The 20,964-nt window shown below is 38.7% G+C and overlaps 1 protein-coding gene, 1 long non-coding RNA gene and 2 pseudogenes across 2 annotated transcripts in view; 1 reads left to right on the top strand and 3 right to left on the bottom strand.

Moving 5' to 3' along the window:
- Positions 1-13,984, top strand: part of DDX50 (DExD-box helicase 50) — a 32,636-nt gene extending 18,652 nt beyond the window's left edge. The window contains exons 9-15 of the mRNA XM_077778740.1: positions 3,410-3,571; positions 4,005-4,124; positions 4,894-4,967; positions 5,192-5,351; positions 8,948-9,082; positions 10,182-10,226; positions 13,484-13,984. Of these exons, the coding sequence (XP_077634866.1) occupies positions 3,410-3,571; positions 4,005-4,124; positions 4,894-4,967; positions 5,192-5,351; positions 8,948-9,082; positions 10,182-10,226; positions 13,484-13,762 (975 nt within the window). The 3' untranslated portion in view covers positions 13,763-13,984. The remainder of the gene's footprint in view (positions 1-3,409; positions 3,572-4,004; positions 4,125-4,893; positions 4,968-5,191; positions 5,352-8,947; positions 9,083-10,181; positions 10,227-13,483) is intronic.
- LOC144243562 (high mobility group protein B3 pseudogene) lies at positions 378-964 on the bottom strand (annotated as a pseudogene).
- LOC144243597 (uncharacterized) lies at positions 5,257-20,956 on the bottom strand. The gene is made up of 4 exons (XR_013338689.1): positions 20,849-20,956; positions 16,361-16,530; positions 13,533-13,637; positions 5,257-5,359 (listed from the first exon to the last, which is right to left on the bottom strand). It is a non-coding gene; the product is annotated as an uncharacterized LOC144243597 (long non-coding RNA).
- On the bottom strand, positions 11,194-11,837 carry LOC144243596 (small ribosomal subunit protein eS27-like pseudogene; annotated as a pseudogene).
- Positions 20,957-20,964: the final 8 nt, after the last annotated feature.

Genomic DNA, 20,964 nt, shown 5'->3' with positions numbered 1-20,964 from the left:
CCCCCAGTTTCATCTATCAATAGTTCTTGAATTCATTTATGGCCTAGCCCCTACTTACTTTCCCGCTTCATCTTATTATACTTTCCTGTCATTTCTTTTGTTGTTGTTGTTGTTGTTTCTTAATTTTTAATTTCTGGTTTATAATTTTTTAAATAGTTTATTGTCAAGTTGGTTTCCATTTCCTTTCATTTCTGCACACTCTCCATACCTGCCATGTTGCCTCACACCACAGGGCTCTTGAACTTGTAATCTTCCTTGAGTAGCAACTCGTACTCCTCTTTCAGATAAAAATCTAGAGCACCACTTTCAGGGAATTCTTCCTTGCTCCAAACTAGGTCAGATTGTCCTCTTTTTTTTAAACAGATAAATAGTTTTTTTTATTCCTCCTCCGCCTCCTCCTCTTCATCTTCTTCATCTTCCTCATCTTCCTCTTCCACCTTTTTTTCTGGCAACTTTAGCAGGATCCTTTCTTTGTGCCATCAGACTTTCCTTTGGACTTATAGTCAGCATCATCCTTCTCATTTTCCTTCAGCTTTGCTGCCTTATTGTTGTAAGGCTGCTTTTCACTGTCACTAAAGTTATTCCACCTCTCACCCAGCTTCTTTGCCATGTCTCCAATGAAGATACCAGGGTTTGTGCATTTGATCTTGGGGCAGAATTTTGAACAAAACAGGAAGAATCTAGACGGTGGCCTTTGGGGCACTAGGGTCCTTCTTTTTCTTACCTCCCTTAGGTGGTCCATAATTCTTCTTTTCCTGATCATAGCACACTTTATCTGCCTTTGCCATTTCATCCACTTTATACTTCTCTCTCCCAGACATTGTCTTCCACCTCAGAGCACTTCTTGGGAAATTGTGCAAAATTGACGGGGACCTGTGGGTTCCTGTTCCTCTCTGCATGTCTGCACAAAGAAGGCATAAGCAGACATCTTGCTCTTTGGTTTCTTGGGATCACCTTTAGCCATCCTGGCCTTACAACATTTATCTTGCTGATTGACAGGCTTCTCATTAGACAGTGACCACATGAGGGCAGAGACCTCTGTTCTCTGCTGTTTCTTCAGTATCGGATTGCCCTCTTATAAATGCTCTTTCCCTCTTAGACCCATGCGTCATCTATTACATTTGTTGGCTGAATTTATTTGTGTGTTTCATTATTTGATTAACTTCCATCTCCTCTACCAGAGTATAAAGATCATGAGTACACATGCAGTCTTATATTTGTTTGCCTTGGTGCCTGACATTTCTTAGGTTACTAAGTATTTGTTGAGTGCATAGATGGTGATTGCCACTGCCTTGGTGAGGCCACTGATACGTCTTTTGAATTCTACAACAGCCTGCTACCTAGGTCTCTAGCTTTTGCCTTGCTGTTTTGCCATTTTCTAATACTTTCTATACATTGTAATCAAAGTGTTCCTTCTACAGTGTTCATGATAATCCGAATGTGTTCATGATAGTCCTGCTTACAATCATTCAGTTGTTTCATATTGTTCTCAGGATACAGTTCATTTTCCTTTCCAGCCTCATCTCTCATCACTTTTCCTTTTACACACGAAGCTTCATCGATACTCAAATATTGTAGATCCCTCAGACACTGTTTATGAATGAAGCTTTTTTTGCCCAGAACTCCCTCGCCTCCTGCTTTCCTTCTACCTGATTACTGGTTCCTTATTATCTGTCACATCTCAGTGTCAGTGCTGCTTTCCCCTTAAACAAAATTGAGTTAGATTTCCCTTGTAAGTATTTCTATAGCATCCTGCACCTGGTCATAGTATATATCATCATACTGTATTACAAATGCCTGTCAGCCTGTTTATCCCAGGGATATTTTCTTCATGATTGTTCAAGAATCTTGGGCACACCAAGTACGTGAATCACTCAGGAATTCATTAGACTTAGTTACTAAGGTTTAGATATGGACTGTTACTTTTATAAACTTTTTAATTTTAATAGTGGATAGAATGCTAGGAAATTTGTTTATAATAGTAGGAAAATTGTTTCAGTACAAATGAAAGATAATACATAAATCATATAAAGAAGGCTCAACTTCATTTAATATTATAGAAATGTACATTAAAAAATTGGGAAATCATTTTTGCCTAAATGATTAGATTCACAAAGATTGTAATGATTCACAATACACAAGGTAGGCAGGTTATGATGAAATAAAGACTCCTAAAGGTTGAAGAGTAAATGGGCACAACCTCTCTTTATAACACACAATAGCTATTAAAATGTTAAATGTTTGTAATTTTTAAAATTACTTATTTTTAGTGAGGGGATGGGGAGAGGGAAAGGAGGAGAGATTCTTAAGCAGCCTCCATGCTCAGTGCAGAATCTGATGCAGGGCTCAATCCAACGACCCTGGGATCATGACCTGAGCTGAAATTGAGTCAGACGCTCAACCAACTGAGCCACTCAGGTGCACCAAATATTTATAATTCTTGACCCCGAAATTCAACTTCTAGTTATGTTTCCTACTGAAATACATCTCTATGAGTTGTCTAGAGATAAAAGTACAAAGGATTATAGTATAGTATAGAACTTGTATTGTGAAAGGTGAAAACTTGGATATGACCCAAACATCAGTAGGATATTCCTAAAATAAATGACACTGCATCCATATGAAGAAATCATATCCAGTTTTTAAAAATTAAGTAGAGTATGTCTATAGATGTGGAAAAATGGCTAAGGCAATAAGTTTATAAAGCAGGTTTCAAAACAGTGCATATATGCTATGATCCCATTTTTTTTTTTTTTAAATGTTTATTTATTTCTAGGAGACAGAGAGAGAGACAGCGTGAGCAGGGGAGGGTCAGAGACTGGAGTCACAGACTCCAGTCACAGACTGAAACAGGCTCCAGGCTCTGAGCTGGCAGTCAGCACAGAGCCTGACGCGGGGCTCGAACCCACGAACCGTGAGATCATGACCTAAGCGAAAGTCGGACGCTTAACCAACTAAGCCACCCAGGCACCCTGCTATGATCCCATTTTTATAAGTATATACATAATATTATATGGTGTTATGTGTGGGTTGTGTGTCTTGTGTTTTTTTGTTTTTGTTTTTTTTTTAAATCTGGAGGACAATTCACCAAATGGTTAATGAACTATTAAGGGAATAAGTGATATTGAGGGAAGGTTTTATATTTCATATTAAATATTTATTTTCTGTAATATTTGGACAATAAGCAGCATCACTGTAATTACCGGAAAATAAGATTGGGGCACCTGGCTGGCTCAGTCAGTGGAGCATCTAATTCCTGATCTTGGGGTTGTAAGTTCAAGCCCTACATTGGGTGTAGAGATTACTTTAAAAAAAATTAAAAAACAACAAAAAGAGCACAGACTGTATGATGTTATGGTGCTATCAATTGCAAGTGTGAGTTGTATACTTTTTCTCTTTTGTCAAATAGAATGCCCAGTGTTTACATGGAGACATTGCACAGTCACAAAGAGAGATTACATTGAAAGGCTTCAGGGAAGGTAGTTTTAAAGTTTTGGTGGCAACCAATGTGGCTGCTCGTGGTTTGGACATTCCTGAGGTGGACCTGGTGATTCAAAGTTCTCCTCCCCAGGTAAGAAATGAGATTTTATTTATAAATTACCATTTTATTTATTTACAATATATTGCCTGAGATATGCAAAATATGTTATCTGTTCTTGTTCTTAGCCATGGTTTTTTTTATTAATGCAGTATTAAATTGTTCAGAATCTGATGCCTTAGCAAATGATTAACTTTGTTATTTGGATTTGAAGCATGCAGTCATGCAAAGGAATTATACAAAGCTGTCATACGAAGAGAGGTAGATTAAAAAATCTAAAACTTCAGCATAAAAGTTCTTTGGAATGGTGAAAGAGCAACAAGATTGAAATAATATTATTATTGGTGGTAGTAGTTTTGTTTTTGTTAGCATTATTATTTGAATGTTGGAATGACTGTTTAACTTGCCAGATGTTTTTGGTCAGAATTTTTTAAAAAGTATTGAAAAATGCCTATTTTATTCTTAGGATGTTGAGTCCTATATTCATCGTTCTGGACGCACAGGTAGAGCTGGCCGGACAGGGATTTGCATATGTTTTTATCAGCCAAGAGAAAGAGGTCAACTAAGATATGTGGAACAAAAAGCAGTAAGTAGAGTTAAATTATTTCAGGCTTATTATCTAAACGGTGCCTTAGAGAAGAACTCTTTTTATATTTGTTCTTACAAATAGATCCTTATAACCATTTTCTCAGTTTAAGCTGCATTTGGATGTGAAGCATGTGGAGAGCTAAATTTATATGAGCCGCAAGACTTTGTTTTGATACAGCTTTTATTGTGAAGACAGAAGAGCTGACTTTCTCAGTTTTCCCTTGAATTTCTCCCTTGATTCTAAAATCAGAAGCACATTGTGATTTCAGTATCTCCTAGTCCAGCATTGTGAAGGGGTGACTGTGACATAGTCTTGGTGTATTTATTAAGATTATATTGAGTCATGGTACAATGGCCAATTTCTTTAAGAAATTATGTACATATTTTGTGGCCTGGATTTTTTTTGTGGTATTTTACATTTTTTCCTTTTTTTATGATGTCTGTTTTTAAACACTGTTTCATCTACTTTGTAAAAATGAGATAGGGTAATAAGAAAAAAAAGTTGATAGACATAAATGTCTTTTTTCCTGTTTTGGAATCAGCTTTATTTTGTAAGTGAAATTTCAGGATTGTCACTAAGGGCAATTAAATTTTTTTTCTCTTTCTAGAATTTGTAATTGATGATTTATTAGAAAAAGCAGGTCTTTTGATCTACTGGGGCTTGGAAATCTTTAAGTCCAAGAAATGGAAATTCAACAAACTATATTAATTTAGGAATTAATTGTAAAGACTTCCATTTTTCTTTAATGTAATTCTTTCATTTTCAGGGAATTACTTTTAAACGTGTAGGTGTTCCTTCTACAATGGATTTAGTTAAATCTAAAAGCATGGATGCCATCAGGTATGCTTTCTGACCTTGCTGAATAAGTTTTTCTTTTGTATTAGGCTATTCATCTTTAAGCTCTCCTAGTTCAAATATCAGAAAACTTAATCACCAGTTTTACCAGCAGATTTTTAGTTATATTAAAATACGAAAACGTTGCTCTTTCTTTTCCCATTCATTCTCTTATCTTTAATTTTTTACATTTGTCTTGACCAAAAAAATGTACTCTTTTTAAACCATAGGTCTTTGGCTTCCGTTTCTTACGCTGCTGTTGATTTTTTCCGACCATCAGCTCAGAGATTGATAGAAGAGAAAGGAGCAGTTGATGCATTGGCTGCAGCATTAGCCCACATTTCTGGTGCATCAAGTTTTGAACCACGATCTCTGATCACCTCTGATAAGGTAGAAATCTATTAGAAAATCATGTGATTGAGAAAAGATTAAAATTGAACCATAGATAATTTATCTATCTGAAGAGATAAACATGAAACCTTTACTTTGCCAATATTGTGTTAACTGAAACTTTACATACCAGAACCTGTTTATTTTGTAAGTTGCCATGGAACCATGCAAATCAAAGCATAGATGCTGTGCAGTTCACACAGTACCACGCAACGTAAGGATTGTGTGTGCGTGGTGTGACACTATCTGACCTAGTCCCCTGCTGGGTCAGTGTCAGATGTCAGAACAAATCACATCAGAGCTATTGGCTGAAAATAGTTCAAAGATTTACAACTCATCATGGTATAAGTGAGGAGAGTCCCTGGATGACAGGACCCATCAATAAGAGAGCTCTGATGTCTGGGTGGAGAGAGAGCAATTGAGAGAGAGAGAGTTGGTGGGAGAGGAGAACAAAAAGAGCAAGGCAGGTAAACTTACATGTGACTCTTTGGTGGTGTAGGATAAATGAGTACATCTGGTGTGTCTGAGGTTTTCCATCTGGCAAGTGTTAATGGTTTAAACAAATGTCATTTTGCTGGGAGTGACTTCATGTGTCCATCCCTCCCGCCCCCACAGCCCCACGTATACTGTGTATTTTTAAAAAAAAACATCAGGACTTGGGGCACCTGAATGGCTCAGTTGGTTGTCTGTTCGACTTTCAATCATGGCTCAGGTCATGATAACACGGTTTGTGAGTTCGAGCCCCCCATAGTGCTCTGCACGGAGCCTACTTGAGATTCTCTCTCCTTCTCTGTCTGCCCCACCCCCACTCGCTCTCATTCTCAAACAAATGAACATTAAAAAAAATTTTTTTTTAATGTTTTATTTATTTCTGAGAGAGAGAGAGAGAGAGAGAGAACAGGGGAGGGTCAGTGAGAGGGAGACACAGAATCTGAAGCAGGCTCCAGGCTCTGAGCTAGCTGTCAGCACAGAGCCCGACACGGGGTTTGAACCTACAAACCTCCGCTGAAGTCAGACACTTAACCAACTGAGCCACCCAGGTGCCCCACAGATGAACATTTTTTAAAAACCATCAGGATCCAATTCAGGTTCATATATTATATTTGGTGTTACGTTTCTTTTAATCTGGAGCTGTTTTCCCATCTTTTTTGTTATTTTTTTTAAAGAGTATAGGTTAGTTGTCTAGATCAGAGTCTAAAATTTCTCACCTGAATTTTTCTGGTTTTCTTTTCTTTTTTNCAGTGTGAGCAAGGGGGGGGGGGCAGAGAAAGAGCTGGACACGGGGCTCGAACCCACAAACAGTGAGATCATGACCTGAGCCGAAGTCAGATGCTTAACAGACTGAGCCACCCAAGTGCCCCTGGTTTTCTCTTTTTCATACATCACATAACTTTTGCCTTTATTTAAGAAAGTTTCCTGTAAATTAGAAGTAATGTCAAAGTGTGATTTTATATTCAGGTTAAATAGTTTTGGCCAAAGTACCCTGTGGGTGATACTATGTATTTTATACTATATTACATCAGGAGGCATATGATGTCAGATTGTTTCAGTATTAAAATTGCTTAGTTTGATCACTTGTTTACAATGGAAAACTGCCATGTATTCCCTCTGTGAAGGTATCTTTTACTTTCCGTAATTATTTTTTATTTATTTTTATGATTATTTTTAGTTTATTTATTTGAGAGAGACAGAGAGAGTGTGAATTGGGGAGGAGTAAGAGAAAGAGTCCCAAGGAGGTTCCACAGTGTCAGCACAGAGCCCGATGCAGGGATTGAACTCACAAAACTGAGATCATGACCTGAGCTAAAATCAAGAGTCAGTTGCTTAACCCACTGAGCCACCCAGGCACCCTGCCACCAAATACTTCTTAGGAAAATACTTAAAACATATTTTTTTAGGAAAATGTTGATAGACTTTTAGGCAAAGGAGTACCTAAGAGATCATTTATTCCCAGCCCTTATCTAATAGAGGGATCCCTCTTTGGCAGATGGGTCATCTAACTTCTGATTAAATATCTTAGAAACAGTGTTAGTGGGTTTGAAATTTTTTTTATAGGTTAAACCAAGATCCAAAGTCTTTACCACACATGCCCTATAGGGTCTTCCCCTCTGTACCTCTTTGACCTCATCACTTAACACTCTCCCCTTGCCTGTTTCAGCTACCCTAAGCTACTTGTTACTCAAGCGTAAACCTACTTCCACACAAGACCTTTGCACTTACTTGCACTGTTTCATATATTCTTTCTTTTTACCGCGTGGTTTCCCCCTTCACTTCATTTAGGTCTCTCTTCAGATACCACTGTGTTATAGAGGTCTTTCCTGATCACTCTGCAGTCAGATGCTCTACCATTGAGCTATACCCCTGTCTAATAGCTTACCTTTCCCTTTGCTCTCAATTTCCTTGTCTTGCTTTCTTTCTCTTCATGATGCTTATTACTATTTGGCATTTTACGTTTGCTTATTTGTTTACTACCTACCCCATGTCATCACCACCACCCCTACTCCCAATATGAGAATATAACCTTCATGAGAGAAAGGACTCTTTACTGCTAAACCTTCAGCACCTACTATGTATGACTCTGGCACATACATAGGGGACAGTCAGTAGATATTTCTTAGATAAATGAGAGGATCCTGGCTGGCTCAAGTCAGTAGAGCATGGTACCCTAGATCTCAGGGTTGTGAGTTCAATTTGCCTGTTGGGCTTAGAGCTTACTTAAAAAAATTACTACATGACTCCCTCCCTGTATCTTCTTCATGCTGATCCTTTTGCTGTCCAGTGAAGTTTTACGGAACAAGTAATCTTTGCATATGTAATAGTCCTTCAAAAGTTCAGAGAGATTTAGGGGCACCTGGGTGGCTCAGTCGGTTAAGCATCTGACTTTGGCTCACGTCATATAAGCTCATGGTTTGTGAGTTCAAGCCCTGCTTCGGGCTGTGTGCTGACAGCTCAGAGCCTGGAGCCTGCTTTGGATTCTTTGTCTCCCTCTCTCTCTGCCCCTCCCTTGCTCATGCTCTGTCTCTCTCTCAAAAATAATAAACATTAAAAAAAAAGTTTAGAGATATTTATATCTTCTTTTGTTTCCATGCCAAGCTTTGACTCTTTCAGCATTTTCTTAATTCTTTATTACTTTATTTTTTTCTCTCAAGCTCTGATTATTTCTTAAATCATGAGTCTTTACAGCAATACAAAGAAGAATGGTTCTTTCAACGATCTGTAAACATTAGTCTTCTATTAATAAAGTTTCAAAGAAGTTATTTTTTGGGACACCTGGGTGGCTCAGTCGTTTAAATGTCCAAGTTCAGCTCAGGTCATGATCTCACGGTTCGTGGGTTTGAGCCCTGCATCGGGCTCTGTGCTGACAGCTAGTTCGGAGCCAGGAGTNTGCCCATCCCTCCCTCCCCCCACATCCATCAGTCCTCAGTTTTTGTCAGCATTCAAGAGTTAAAAATATTTTTTAAAAAGTTATATTTTTAGCAGCCATGTAATACTGATGTCTCATGAAAAATGTACAGTTAGGTCATAAAGTTAGAACTTCATTGTCCTGCTTTTGCTGCTTTTTTCCCCCAAAGATAATGTGGCTTTTAATTTTTAAGGGGTTTGTGACCATGACTCTGGAAAGCCCAGAAGAAATCCAGGATGTCAACTGTGCTTGGAAAGAACTTAACAGAAAACTGAGTAGTAATGCTGTGTCCCAAATTACCAGAATGTGCCTCCTGAAAGGAAATATGGTAGGTTTTTCTAGACAAATAAAAAGCTTTTTAATCAACTACTATAATTGTTTCTGAAGACCAGGAGATTTTGTTTCTTTCTTTTTTTCAATTCTCATAGGGTGCATAATATAGTTTTCTCTGTGTGATGGATTACTTCCAGTTGTAAATTTGGGGAGTTATATAAATAAATAACTTCTCTAGAAAGCTGTAAGTCATCTGCTTAGTTTGTTTAATATCCAAGTTATCTAAGTTTCTGCTCTTGTACACATATTATCTGTGGTTGTATGTGTTTTACTCTATGACTAAGTAACTTATAATTTCAACAGCTGAACAGCTCTGTTATTTAGAGAATATGCAGTGTTGACTTTTAAGTGGCCTGCTGTGGTTGCTAATACATTCTTGAAATAGCAAAGTTAAAACCATTTCTGATCTTAGCGACTGTTTCTTCTAATGGTTTTGAGAAAAGATGTTATATTTATTCATCCAACTCTGCTACATAGATTTATTCTAGTCTAGAATTTATTAACTTTATTATTTATTGGAAATAATCATTTCTCTCAAAGTTTAATGTTACCATTAAAAAACGTCTTGTAGCAAATATGAGATGCACATTCAGGAAAAACGTGAAGGGCAGGGAAAATCTAACAAGATCTTTAGGCCAGACTAGTTGCTGTACTTGAGAATTAAAGTATCTTTCAATTTATTGACAGCAGTATCAAAGAAGAAACATCTTGGGTTATATCATATTCTCATTATGTGATAATTACTGCATCTCTTCAGGATAGAAACTTTCCAGCACTAAATTTTCCAAAGAATTTATTACATGGATCATTTTACAGTGGACATGGAACAACATTAAAGTGTCTACAAGAACTTTTCTAGAGAATACTTTACATTTTTAGTAGTAGATTCCTGTTGGATATTGTATTTACTTTTCAGATTTAGAAAATACAGTAAACAGCCATTCTCATGCATTATTTATATGTTGTTTTAATCTTATAAGCATTCATGGAACACACCCCCTTTTTTTTTTAAGCTACTGTAAGATTACCAGCAAGTATTAGTAAAAATTCAACTCATCTGCATCTAAATAAAAATTTTTTCATTTTGCTTTCAGGGTGTTTGCTTTGACGTTCCTACAACTGAGTCAGAAAGGTTACAGGTATTTTAAAAATATTATGTTAAATAGTTGAATATTTAACTATTTAAAATAGTCATTTAAAAGAAGTCACAATATCATTATGATGCCTAAGTCAATTAACTTTCCTTTATGTAATATATCTAGCCTATATCATCGTTTAAAACATTTTTTATTGTATAGAATTTCAAATATAAAAAAATAGAATTGCATGATGAATATTCATGTGCCTATCAATCAGCTTCAGTTGTGATCAGCTCACAGCTGGTTTGTTTCATGTCCCTTCCATCCATTTTCCTACTCTCCTGTATGTATGATTTTGAGAGAAATTGTAGGTATTCTATCATTTCACCATAAATATTTCCATATACCTATTAGGGATACTTTTTAAAAATATAATCATAATGCTATAGTTCAAATCCCTAAAATAATAATTCCTTAATATCACCCAGTTTTGTGTTTAAATTTCCCCTATTGTCTCCTAAGTATTTTTATTTTTTTAATCTCCTGAATATCTTAGAAGTCCCATACGTTATAATTTAATGTTTCCTAAGTCTCTTTTAATCTGTAGTTTCTTGCTCCTTTCTCTGCCACTTTAAAAAATTTTTCTTGTATTTGTTGAAGAAAGAGATTGTCTACTAGATTCTTACAGTATAGAATTTGACTGTTGCACTACTGTGCATATTTATATATGTATTTGGGTATTCTGTTTTTTAAGTCTTTTTAAAAATTTAGAATATATTGTGAACACATTCCTTTTTTAATAGCTCCCTGCATTAGGTCATGTGGGTGGTCAACTTTGCTCTTTTTTTTAATTTTAAGTAGGCTCCATGCCCAATGTGGGGCTTGAACTCATGACCCTGAGATCAAGAGTCACATGGTCTACCAACTGAGCCAGCCAGGCACCTTTGGTCAACTTTTCTTAATGTTCTGTTTTCTGACATTTAGGTTATTTCCAATAATATACTGTTATAAACAGGACAGCCATGAATGATGGTATAGCTAACTCTTCTTTTTTTGGTTTTTAATCCAAAATCTGTTTATTAGGATAGTTTCCCACTTGTGTTGGTTCAGGGTGCTTTTATGCTGTTTCTGTCTGAAGGAGCATCCTTCTGTAAGCCTTGCTTTTCCTCCTGTTGGCTGACACAGGACGGTGGAGCAGCCCTCGCACACCACCACTTGTTTGTGTGTGGTTGAAGATGGTGATTTTGTAGCACCTAGGGTACTTCATATCCATGAAGTAGGAGTTGGGGCTCTGCACCAGGTGCTTCTTTTTGTCCTTCCTCTTTTCTGGGGCTGGGTATAGGAGGTCCTTTGTGAGGGGCTTGTTCTTTTGGTCAGGTTGTCACCATCAGAAAGGGGTAGTATAGTTAACTCTTTATGCATTGCCATGTTTATCTCTTTAAGATGAGTCTTTAAAAAAAATGTTTATTTTTTTTTTGAGAGAGAGCAGGGAAGGGGCAGAGAGAGGGAAAGAGAATCCCAAGCAGGTTCCACCCTGTCAGCACAGAGCCTTACATGGGGTTGAACCCATCAACCACGAGATCTTGACCTGAGCTGAAGCCAAGAGTCGGAAGCTTAACCAACTGAGCCACTCAGGTGCCCCTAGATGAATTTTTTTAAGTTTATTTATTTTAAGAAAGAGAGAGAAAATATATGAGTGGAGGAAGGGCAGAGGGAGAGAGAGAGAGAAAATCCCAAGCAGGCTTCTAGCTGCCAGCGCAGAGCCCAACCTGGGGCCCAGACTCATGAACCGTGAGATTATGACCCAAGCTGAAATCGAGTCCGAAACAGTAAACTGACTGAGCCACCCAGGGCCCAAAGATGATTTTTTTTTCTTAAATGTTTATTTATTTACTTAGAGCACATGTGCACACAGGGAAGGGGCACAGGGAGGGATAGGGAGAATCCCAAGCAGGCTCCGAGCAGTCAGCAACAGAGTGTAATGTGGGACTCCGTCTCATGAACCCTGATATCATGACTAAAATCAAGAGTCGGTAGCTTAATTGACTGAGCCACCCAGGTACCCCTAAGATACTCCTCATTTAATTATAATTTAGGGGCACCTGGGTGACTCAGTCAGTTACGTGTCTGACTTCGGCTCAGGTCATGATCTCGTGGTTTGTGGGTTCGAACCCCACGTCGGACTATGTGCTGACACCCAGCTCAAAGCCTGGAGCCTGTTTCAGATTCTTGTCTCCCTCTCTCTTACCCTCTCCTGTCCATGCTCTCTTTGTCTCTCTCAGAAATAAATAAAAAACATTTTAAAAAATTATTTTATTAATTTATTTTTTCAGTAGAATTTATTGTCAAGTTAACTAACATGCAATGTACACAGTATACTCTTGGCTTTGGGAGTAGATCCCCATACTTTACTGCTTACATACAACACCCAGTGCTCATCCCAACAAGTGCCCTCCTCAATGCCCATCACCCATTTTTCCCTCCCCACCGCCCTCCCTCAACCCTGTTTGTTCTCTGTATTTAAGACTCTTGTGGTCTGCCTGCCTCTCTGTTTGAAACTAATTTTTTCCCCTTCCCTTCCCTTCCCCCGTGATCCTCTGTTCAGTTTCTCAAATTCCACATGAGTCAAAACATATGATATAAGATGATTTTCTAAGATGATTGCTTCGCCAGAAAGTTTGTGCATTTTTAAGGCTTTGGTCATATATTGCCACCAGTGGTATGTGTGTTTGTCTCTGCTTGCTCTTAACAACAGGGTATTTTAATATTCACTTTCCTTGGCAACTCACGATCACAATGAACAGTTAATGTAGCAGGGTATAACATAGTGATGCTTTTAAGAGCGCTGATTTGTATGTCTTGAGTTGTTTACCCTGACACCAAATTATTTCCAATGGCTACATATTTTTGTCCTCAGCTGTGTTGACAGGTTTTAATCTCCATCATTAGCTCTCACTTCTTGCTTCTGTCAATATAACTGATAAAAGAAATACAGTATTTATTAATGGCCTACTTGTTTAGTGCCAAGAAATCAGTGCTCTCTTTTAGAATATATAAACTATGAAATTATGAGCCTCAAAATGAGCCTAAGAATTTCTCCTAAGACTAAAATTTAGGAACTTAAATGGATGTACTTTGAATATGTTTTTATTTTTGTTTTCTGGCTTTCAATTTTGTTCCAGAAACTTTGAATTTAATGGAAAGATGGCCTTTAGCTAGTAGTTAATGGATATTAAAAAAAGAATCTCCTGTACCTAGTATGCTTGCTTATGGTTTCTATTTTGCATTTATATTAATCCTCTGAATTCCCCCAACAGGCAGAGTGGCATGATTCAGACTGGATACTTTCATTGCCAGCCAAGTTACCTGAAATTGAAGAATATTATGATGGAAACACATCTTCTAACTCCAGGCAGAGGAGTGGCTGGTCAAGTGGCCGGTCGGGCCGGTCGGGCCGGTCAGGTGGTCGATCTGGTGGCCGGTCAGGTAGACAGAGTCGACAGGGGAGTCGATCAGGAAGTCGACAAGATGGTAGAAGACGAAGTGGGAATAGAAATCGATCAAGAAGCGGGGGCCACAAACGGAGTTTTGACTGAGTATTTGATAGTTAACCTACCAGTGTGAGCTTGCCTAGTTCTGCCTAATCATGTACATTATCCACCAAAAATTAGGTCATCATAGTTGAGGTGTGTGTCTGCTCTTTGCAAAGAAGTTGGTCATATTTTTTTAAAAAGTATTTCACAAGAATGGTTGTAAACAAATCTACTTATCCAGTTATACCTTTGAATAAAAAAACCTCCTTTTATTGTCTCTTTTCACTATGTGTTAAGAATTTTGTCATTGTAACCTATGGTTTCTTCTAAAACATGACAGTCAAATTAATCTTAAGATTACTTGGATTTTGAAAAATGTGGTGTATTTGTATTCAGATCATTCCTTTCATAGGCTATGTAGTAGAAAAGAAATCCCTTCTACATTAAAGGGCTGTATAAACTGGAGACTTGATTGGTTAGGCATAACATTTAAATTCTAGATATAGTTAATTAAAAAAGTGTGCAAGCAGTGTATGTTCAATAATTTATTCACCAAAAAAAAAAATTTATTCACCAGATAATGATTGAAGTCTACTATGTGCCTATCACTGTGTTGATCACTAGAGATGTAGTGGTGAACAAGGCACAGCACTATCTTCAAGGAACTTAGAGTCTAAAGACAAACAGTTATGAATGAGATTAACATCTAAAGGCTAAGGTAGGTAGGATGGAATGTTAAGGACCTCTTCGGGTATACCAAACCAGTCTTAGGAGTCAGAAAGGCTTTCAAGAAGTGACACCCAAGAGAAGAAATAAATCAAAAGTATCTGTTGATCTAAGCAAGTATGTGTGAATGGTGGGAAGAAGAGTTCAGAAAGGAGAGCGTTTGCAGGCAGGGAGAACAGCATATGCAAATAACCAGAGCCAAAGAATACCATAGTAAGTCTGAGGACCTACAATTAGTTCAGTATGGTTTGCATGTGACAGGCAGAGGGCAGGAATAAAAGAGAACAATTTAGTATTTAACAGGGACCTGATTTTAAAGGCCTTGTATGCATTGTTAAGTTTAAACATTCTCTTGAAGACTGTAGTCAACCATTAAATGATTTAAAGTAAGGAATGACATAATGAGATTTGTGTTTTAGAAAAGATTATTGGCTACACTGAAGAGACTGGATTAGAGAAGAACAAGATGGGAGGTAAGGAGACCTCTTAAGATGCTGTTGGAAGAATCCAAGGTAGAGATGATGCTGGTCTGCATTAATAGTAGGTAACATTTTGATGATAAGAACTGAGGCATTTGGGAGCTTATTACTTGTCCAGAATCCCAGCTGGATCATATGTAGTGGAGTGAGGATTTAAACCCAGATAAGTCTACCTTCTGAACCAGCATTCTTAACCACTGTGCTAAATAGTGGTGGGTGACAATGAGAAACATGGATAGATTTCCAAAGTTTTTTTTTTTTTAAGTTTATTATTCTATACTCAAAGTGAGGCTTGAACTCACGACTCCAAGATTAAGAGTTAACATGCTCCGCCAACAAGCCAGCCAGGCATCCCCAAAGTTTTTAGGAAATAAAATGGTAGGACTCAGTACTTAATTGAATTGGAAGATGAGAGAGATGCAGAAGAATAAAACAGATTTTTGTCACTGAGATAAGGTACTAGGAAGAAGAACAAGTAAAGTTATGTGGGGAGGGAAGGGGGATATGATTAGTTCAGTATTAGATATATTTTAATATCGAATAGCCATGAGATCTAAAAAGAAGATATAAGAGGAGGTAAACAGTATGCAGTTGAATTTGTAAGTTTAAAGCAGGAGAGAGATCTAGAGGTGTAAAGATTAGGTAATAATAAAAAAAAATGGTAATTGTAGTTAAGGCAGTGGAAGAGCTTGTCTAGGGAAAGTATAGTAAGAAAAGAGGACTAAGGAGTAGACCCAGAAGCAAATTAATGTATTTACTACATAACAGAGGAGGGAATTCCATCACCATCAAGAAGAGGTAAGAAGGCATAAGGCCCAGAAGTATGAGGCTGTCAGAGGAACCAGAAGATGAGTCTGAGACGGCCATTGGATTTGGCAAAAAGGAGATGTTTGACATAGGGAACAACCATAGTAATAAAGTATTGAGAGTAGAAACCACTGAACAGTGGCTTTAGGAGGAAATGAGAGATAAAGTAAGGACAACAAATCTGTCTTCCAGAAATTTGGCTGTGAATAGGGAAGAATAAACTAAAGCTGGATTGAAAGAAACGACATGAGATGACAGAACTTTTTGTATGTGTGTGCTAAGGGAGGATGAGGGAAGTAAAGAGCATGGGATACTACTACAGGAAGGAGCCAGAAAGGAGGGAGGAAGAGAAAGAACATATGATGGAACAAGATCTCTATGAAGACTTGGAGGATTGAACTTAAGCAGCAAGAATTTAGCATTAGAGGTAGAAGCACATTTTGCCAGGAGGAAAGTACGATTATCATGTAGGTGAGTTTGCAGGTGTTAAGGTAAAAAGTTGAGGGAGTGCCTGCTTGATGTCTTCTGTTTTTTTCTGTGGTATTCTTTCACGGTCATCTGAGGGTGAAGAGGGAAGTAGCAGGCTTGGAGATCTGAGAAACTGGAGAAAAGGTGAGGTATCACCTGTAGAACAAGATAGATTGCTTACCAGGCAAACTGAGGGTCACAGGCAGCTTTGAGGGTCCAGGTGAGATTAGAGACTTCATTTATTCTGGCAGCAATTAGAGCACTTGAGTGATTTCCTGTAGTAACGTTTGATATTCTGTTGTAGGAATGGAGATGGGAGATGCCTGATTGATCCAGGATTGGGGTTTTGCTCTGTGAGATGAAAGGATGAAGAACTTTGGCAAAAGTGACTGGAGTAATGGTCCATGGAGTCTAGAATGCCTAGGGATTGAAGTGGAGGTAGGGTTGATAACGGAGAATATGGAAGGGGCAAGGACCTGAAGGTCACTGAAAGTTCTCTGAGGTTTCAAGAGTGGAGCAGTTGGGGAGAAGACAAGTGCAGGGTTTGGTAGCAGGCCTGTTGAGGGGCAAAGGTCATTTCAGATGAGATGGTCAAAGAAGAGAGTCTAGCATCCTTTGGGTGTTTTCGTGGACAGTGAAGTCTCTAGGACTGAGGAGGGAGAGGAAGACTAAGCCAGTGAATGGTAGAGTTTAAGTTATGTGAACAAGAAAGAGTATAGGGTGATACTGCCACGTATCTTCAAGGGGAAAAGGGCATTTACATGATAGTGAAGGAGCAATAGTTTGGAAGTGGTTTTGAGGAAAAGAAGAGGACATGGATACCAGGGTACATGGGATATGGGGACTGAGCAACATGTGTGGGAGAGCTGCAGGAATAGTATTTTTCAGCAAGAGCCAGATTTCAGTTAAGCCGGGGTGTGTGGGGAGGACTCAGTGCTGGATTGAGAAAGGGGAAAGTTTTGATTATGGGAAATGGGGTTCCGGATAACCATGACTGGGGGTGGGGAGGGGGGAAGTGTCAGTTGACTCTGCATATGAGTAGTTGTGAGCTGTGAGTTTATGAAGATGTGATATGAAGATTTTTGAAGGTGAAATAGGGGCTCCATTCCTACAAAAGTGCATGAGTACTAGTACTTCAGTCAGAGTACGTTGTATACCAACAATGCCCCAGGCACCATGTTCGGGGTACAAAGGTGAATAATGTGTGCCTGGTCTCTGCCCTCAGTAGCTTAGAATCTAGTGAAATAAATGGTCACCTAAACCTAGGTCCATGGCAATGACTAAGTGCAATCATTTGAGAGCTCTGCATAAGGGCACTTAGCCCAGCCCAGGAATGGGGGTAGGAGTTCAAAGAAAGCTTTTTGCCATTAGGACATATATATTTTTTTTACATTTATTTTTGAGAGACAGAGACAGACCACAAGTGGGAGAGAGGCAGAGAGAGAGGGAGACAGAAACCGAAGCAGGCTCCCGGCTCTGAGCTGTCAGCACAGAGCCCGATGCGGGGCTCGAACCCACGAACCATGAGATCATGACCTGAGCCGAAGTTGGATGCTTAACTGACTGAGCCATCCAGGCGCCCCTGGACAAAGCTTTTTGGACATGATGATTGAAAATGAATTAAATCAGGTAAAAGAAGCAAAGTGGGAATGAACATCCAGGCAGAGGCATAGAATAGCTAATAAAAAAAGGTCTCAGTATGGTGAACAAGAAATTGCTCTCATTGCTGGGATTCTCACTGTGAGGAAACCAGTGATGAGAACAAGGTAAGGTCATATCTCAGAAGGCTTTGTAGGCCTTGTTTTGAAACCCACTTTCAGGGAAGTGAGTGAAAAAGATAAGCATGTAGGGGTGTGATAGCAGGGTGGAGGTAGATTTTAGGGGTCCACTTGCTAAAGGCTGGCTTCCCTATTAGCAAGGAAGATGGGGCAGGTCCTAAGAAGATTAATCGCTTTCCATACCTTCTAGAAGAAGCGGAGGCAGAATTCTCAGCTTTGGGCTGCATTTAGCCCCTTTGCTCTTACCTCATAGAGCACAGCACCTTCATGCTTCCATCTTTTGGCTACTCAGAGCCTTCTGTTTGGTATTTGTGCCCTAGTGTGGCCACTTAACAGCTATTTGAATTTAATTAAATCAGTCACCCAGATCTTCAGTTTTTGAACTTGTATAAATGTCTGTTTTATTTCCTCCAGCATTAGAAATTTGAATAATGAATTCACATTTAGGTGTGAATGAGAGCTTCTTCTCACATAGGTTTTGTTTCACATGTTTTGTGGGTAGTGTTTAATAAGGTTTTTTTAAATCATATTCCTTTTTTCATATTAGTAATATGCGTCCATTGTTGAAAATTTGAAAAAATAGAGGAGCAAATGGCAGAAAATAAAAACCATCCATAATCCCATCACTCAGATAATTACTGCTAACATATTGTTGTGCAGACTTTTGAATGTGTGTGTGTATGTGCATGTGCGTGTGTGCGCATGCGCGCGCACGCATACTTTCTGAAATAGAAATCCACCATTTTGTGAAAACACGGTGTTATCTACATCAGAGGAAACTGGTCTGGCAGAATCAATATCCAGAACTTTACTTTTCCAATCAAATGTATATATAAGACCTATTTTTTTCTACTTGTTGCTGAATTTTATACTGATAACTAGATTTAATACAGTAATTTGGCTCCCTTTGAGCCAAAAAGGGCCTTTACATGCTTCCTCTTAGACTTTTGGCCTTATGCCTATGTGCAGGTATATTACAAAGGAAATTACATATTTTCTAAGTCTTGACAACAGTTTTCCATTAAGTAGTGTTCTCTACTTGTTCAACTCACTTGTTCAACATCTATTGGTAATAAAAATGTCCCTGTATTGTTTATTGCAGTGTCATAGAGGTTCCTTAAGAATGGACTGGGCCTTCACTAAGGTACTCCAAAGTCCCACATACAATGCCGAAATCCTAGATGTTAAACATTTTATCAGTTGGTTGATTGCATTCATGCTTCCTCCTGCTTCTACACCTAATACCAGGATGACTGAATTGCTTTCCTGCCTGGGCATACAGTTAAAATTTATTTCAAGAGATTTACTTCTCTTCCCCACACCCCAACATTGCCCTTTTAATGGTCAATCAATTTTTAGTGTCAATCTACTATGTGCCTATGTACCAGGCACTGTTTGAAACCTTTGGGATACAAAACTTTACCAATGAAGGTTCCTAGCTCAAAGATATCGCAGAGTATAAGTTAAAGAAAGAGTTGCTGTAGATTTACATAAATTTACCTGTTAAAAAATTGAGACTGTGAAACATCAAGTAACAGTTTTATGTGAAACATGAAAATTTTCCATTAAACTGTCATTTTAAAATGTGCAGTAAAAACTAATCTTATGAAATACAGAAATAAAACTTCTGCATTTACTTGTCATAAAATGATTACATTTTAAGTTGTCTTTTTAAATATCTATAAGTTTTAATGGCTCTCATTTATTGTGCTTTAGGTGCCAGACACTTCTAACCCCTTTTCATTCATTATCTTACGTAATTTTTTCAGCCCATGAAATAAGTTTGTTATCCCGATTTCATGCAGGAGAAACTCAGGTGCAGACTAAGTAATGTGTGCAAAATCAAATACCAAGCAGTGCAGGCTTTCAAAGCCAGGTGTGATTTAAACGGATTTTTAAAAATGACTCCCAATTCTTTGGATCACTAGTTCTTCAGAGTTTGGTAACATTGTCATAGATCACTCAATGGACCACTATCCTCAACTCCTTGAATTAGTATATTGCCTCAATTATGCAAGATTTAGAGCCCTGTATTTTTTTAATTAAAAAAATTTTAATGTTTTATTTTTGAGAGAGCACAAGCAGGGGAGGGGCAAAGAGAGAGGGAGACAGAGCCCGACTTGGGGCTCAAACTCAGGAACCCCAAGATCATGAACTGAGCCTAGGTCCCACACTCAACTGACTGAGCCACCTAGGTGCCCTTGTATTTTTCTCATAGAGGTGCATGTGGTTTGGGTGCTCTTTCTACTGGTGCTAAGGCCGGCTCGGGTGCCTCTCTGTGTCTTCAGAACAACCGATACTCCTCTATTTCCCACGAGTGTATAAAAGTTCTTGATGACAAGTATTGTATATTGTCTGTTAACTGAATCCTAGCCTTGTTTCTCCTGACACCTGACACTGAATGTTCGGGGATGTCTACGTGCACGCAGGAAGGAATGACCATATCCGACTGAATTGTAGTTCTTATCCAGGCTTGTGAGTCTCGGCATCTCCTTTTGGTGTCGACGTTTCCGCAGGTGATCAAGAATACACACTTCTCGGGGCGCCTGAGTGGCTCAGTCGGTTAAGCGTCCGACTTCAGCTCAGGTCATGATCTCACGGTTTGTGGGTTCGAGCCCCACGTCAGGCTCTGTGCTGACAGCTAGCTCAGAACCTGGAGCCTGTTTCAGATTCTGTATCTCCCTCTCTCTCTGATCCTCCCCTGTTCATGCTGTCTCTCTCCCTCTCTCCTTCTCTCTCAGAAATAAAACATTTAAAAAAAATTCTCGCGTCTGTGCGTTAAAGGATTTTGCAAACTCCAGCAATCTAACATATACACTGAAGAGACACCACCGAAAAACAAGTTATTTATCAGGTCGGGGCTAGGTAGAATCTGACTAGTGTTTGCTAACCTTTGCGGTTTCTCCCGGTTGGACTCTCCAGGCCTTGTGAGCAGTCAGTTCACTACGCGCAGCCATCGGGAGCGGCAGGTGCTCCTGCACTACCGAGTGGGCTGTGGCCTAGCTGG

The sequence above is a fragment of the Crocuta crocuta genome, unplaced genomic scaffold (assembly GCF_008692635.1).
Source record: "Crocuta crocuta isolate KB4526 unplaced genomic scaffold, BGI_CrCroc_1.0 scaffold167, whole genome shotgun sequence".
In the NCBI taxonomy this organism is placed as follows: domain Eukaryota; kingdom Metazoa; phylum Chordata; class Mammalia; order Carnivora; family Hyaenidae; genus Crocuta; species Crocuta crocuta.
Note: the sequence above shows the minus strand (reverse complement) of the source record. Positions and strands in the feature narration are given on the sequence as shown.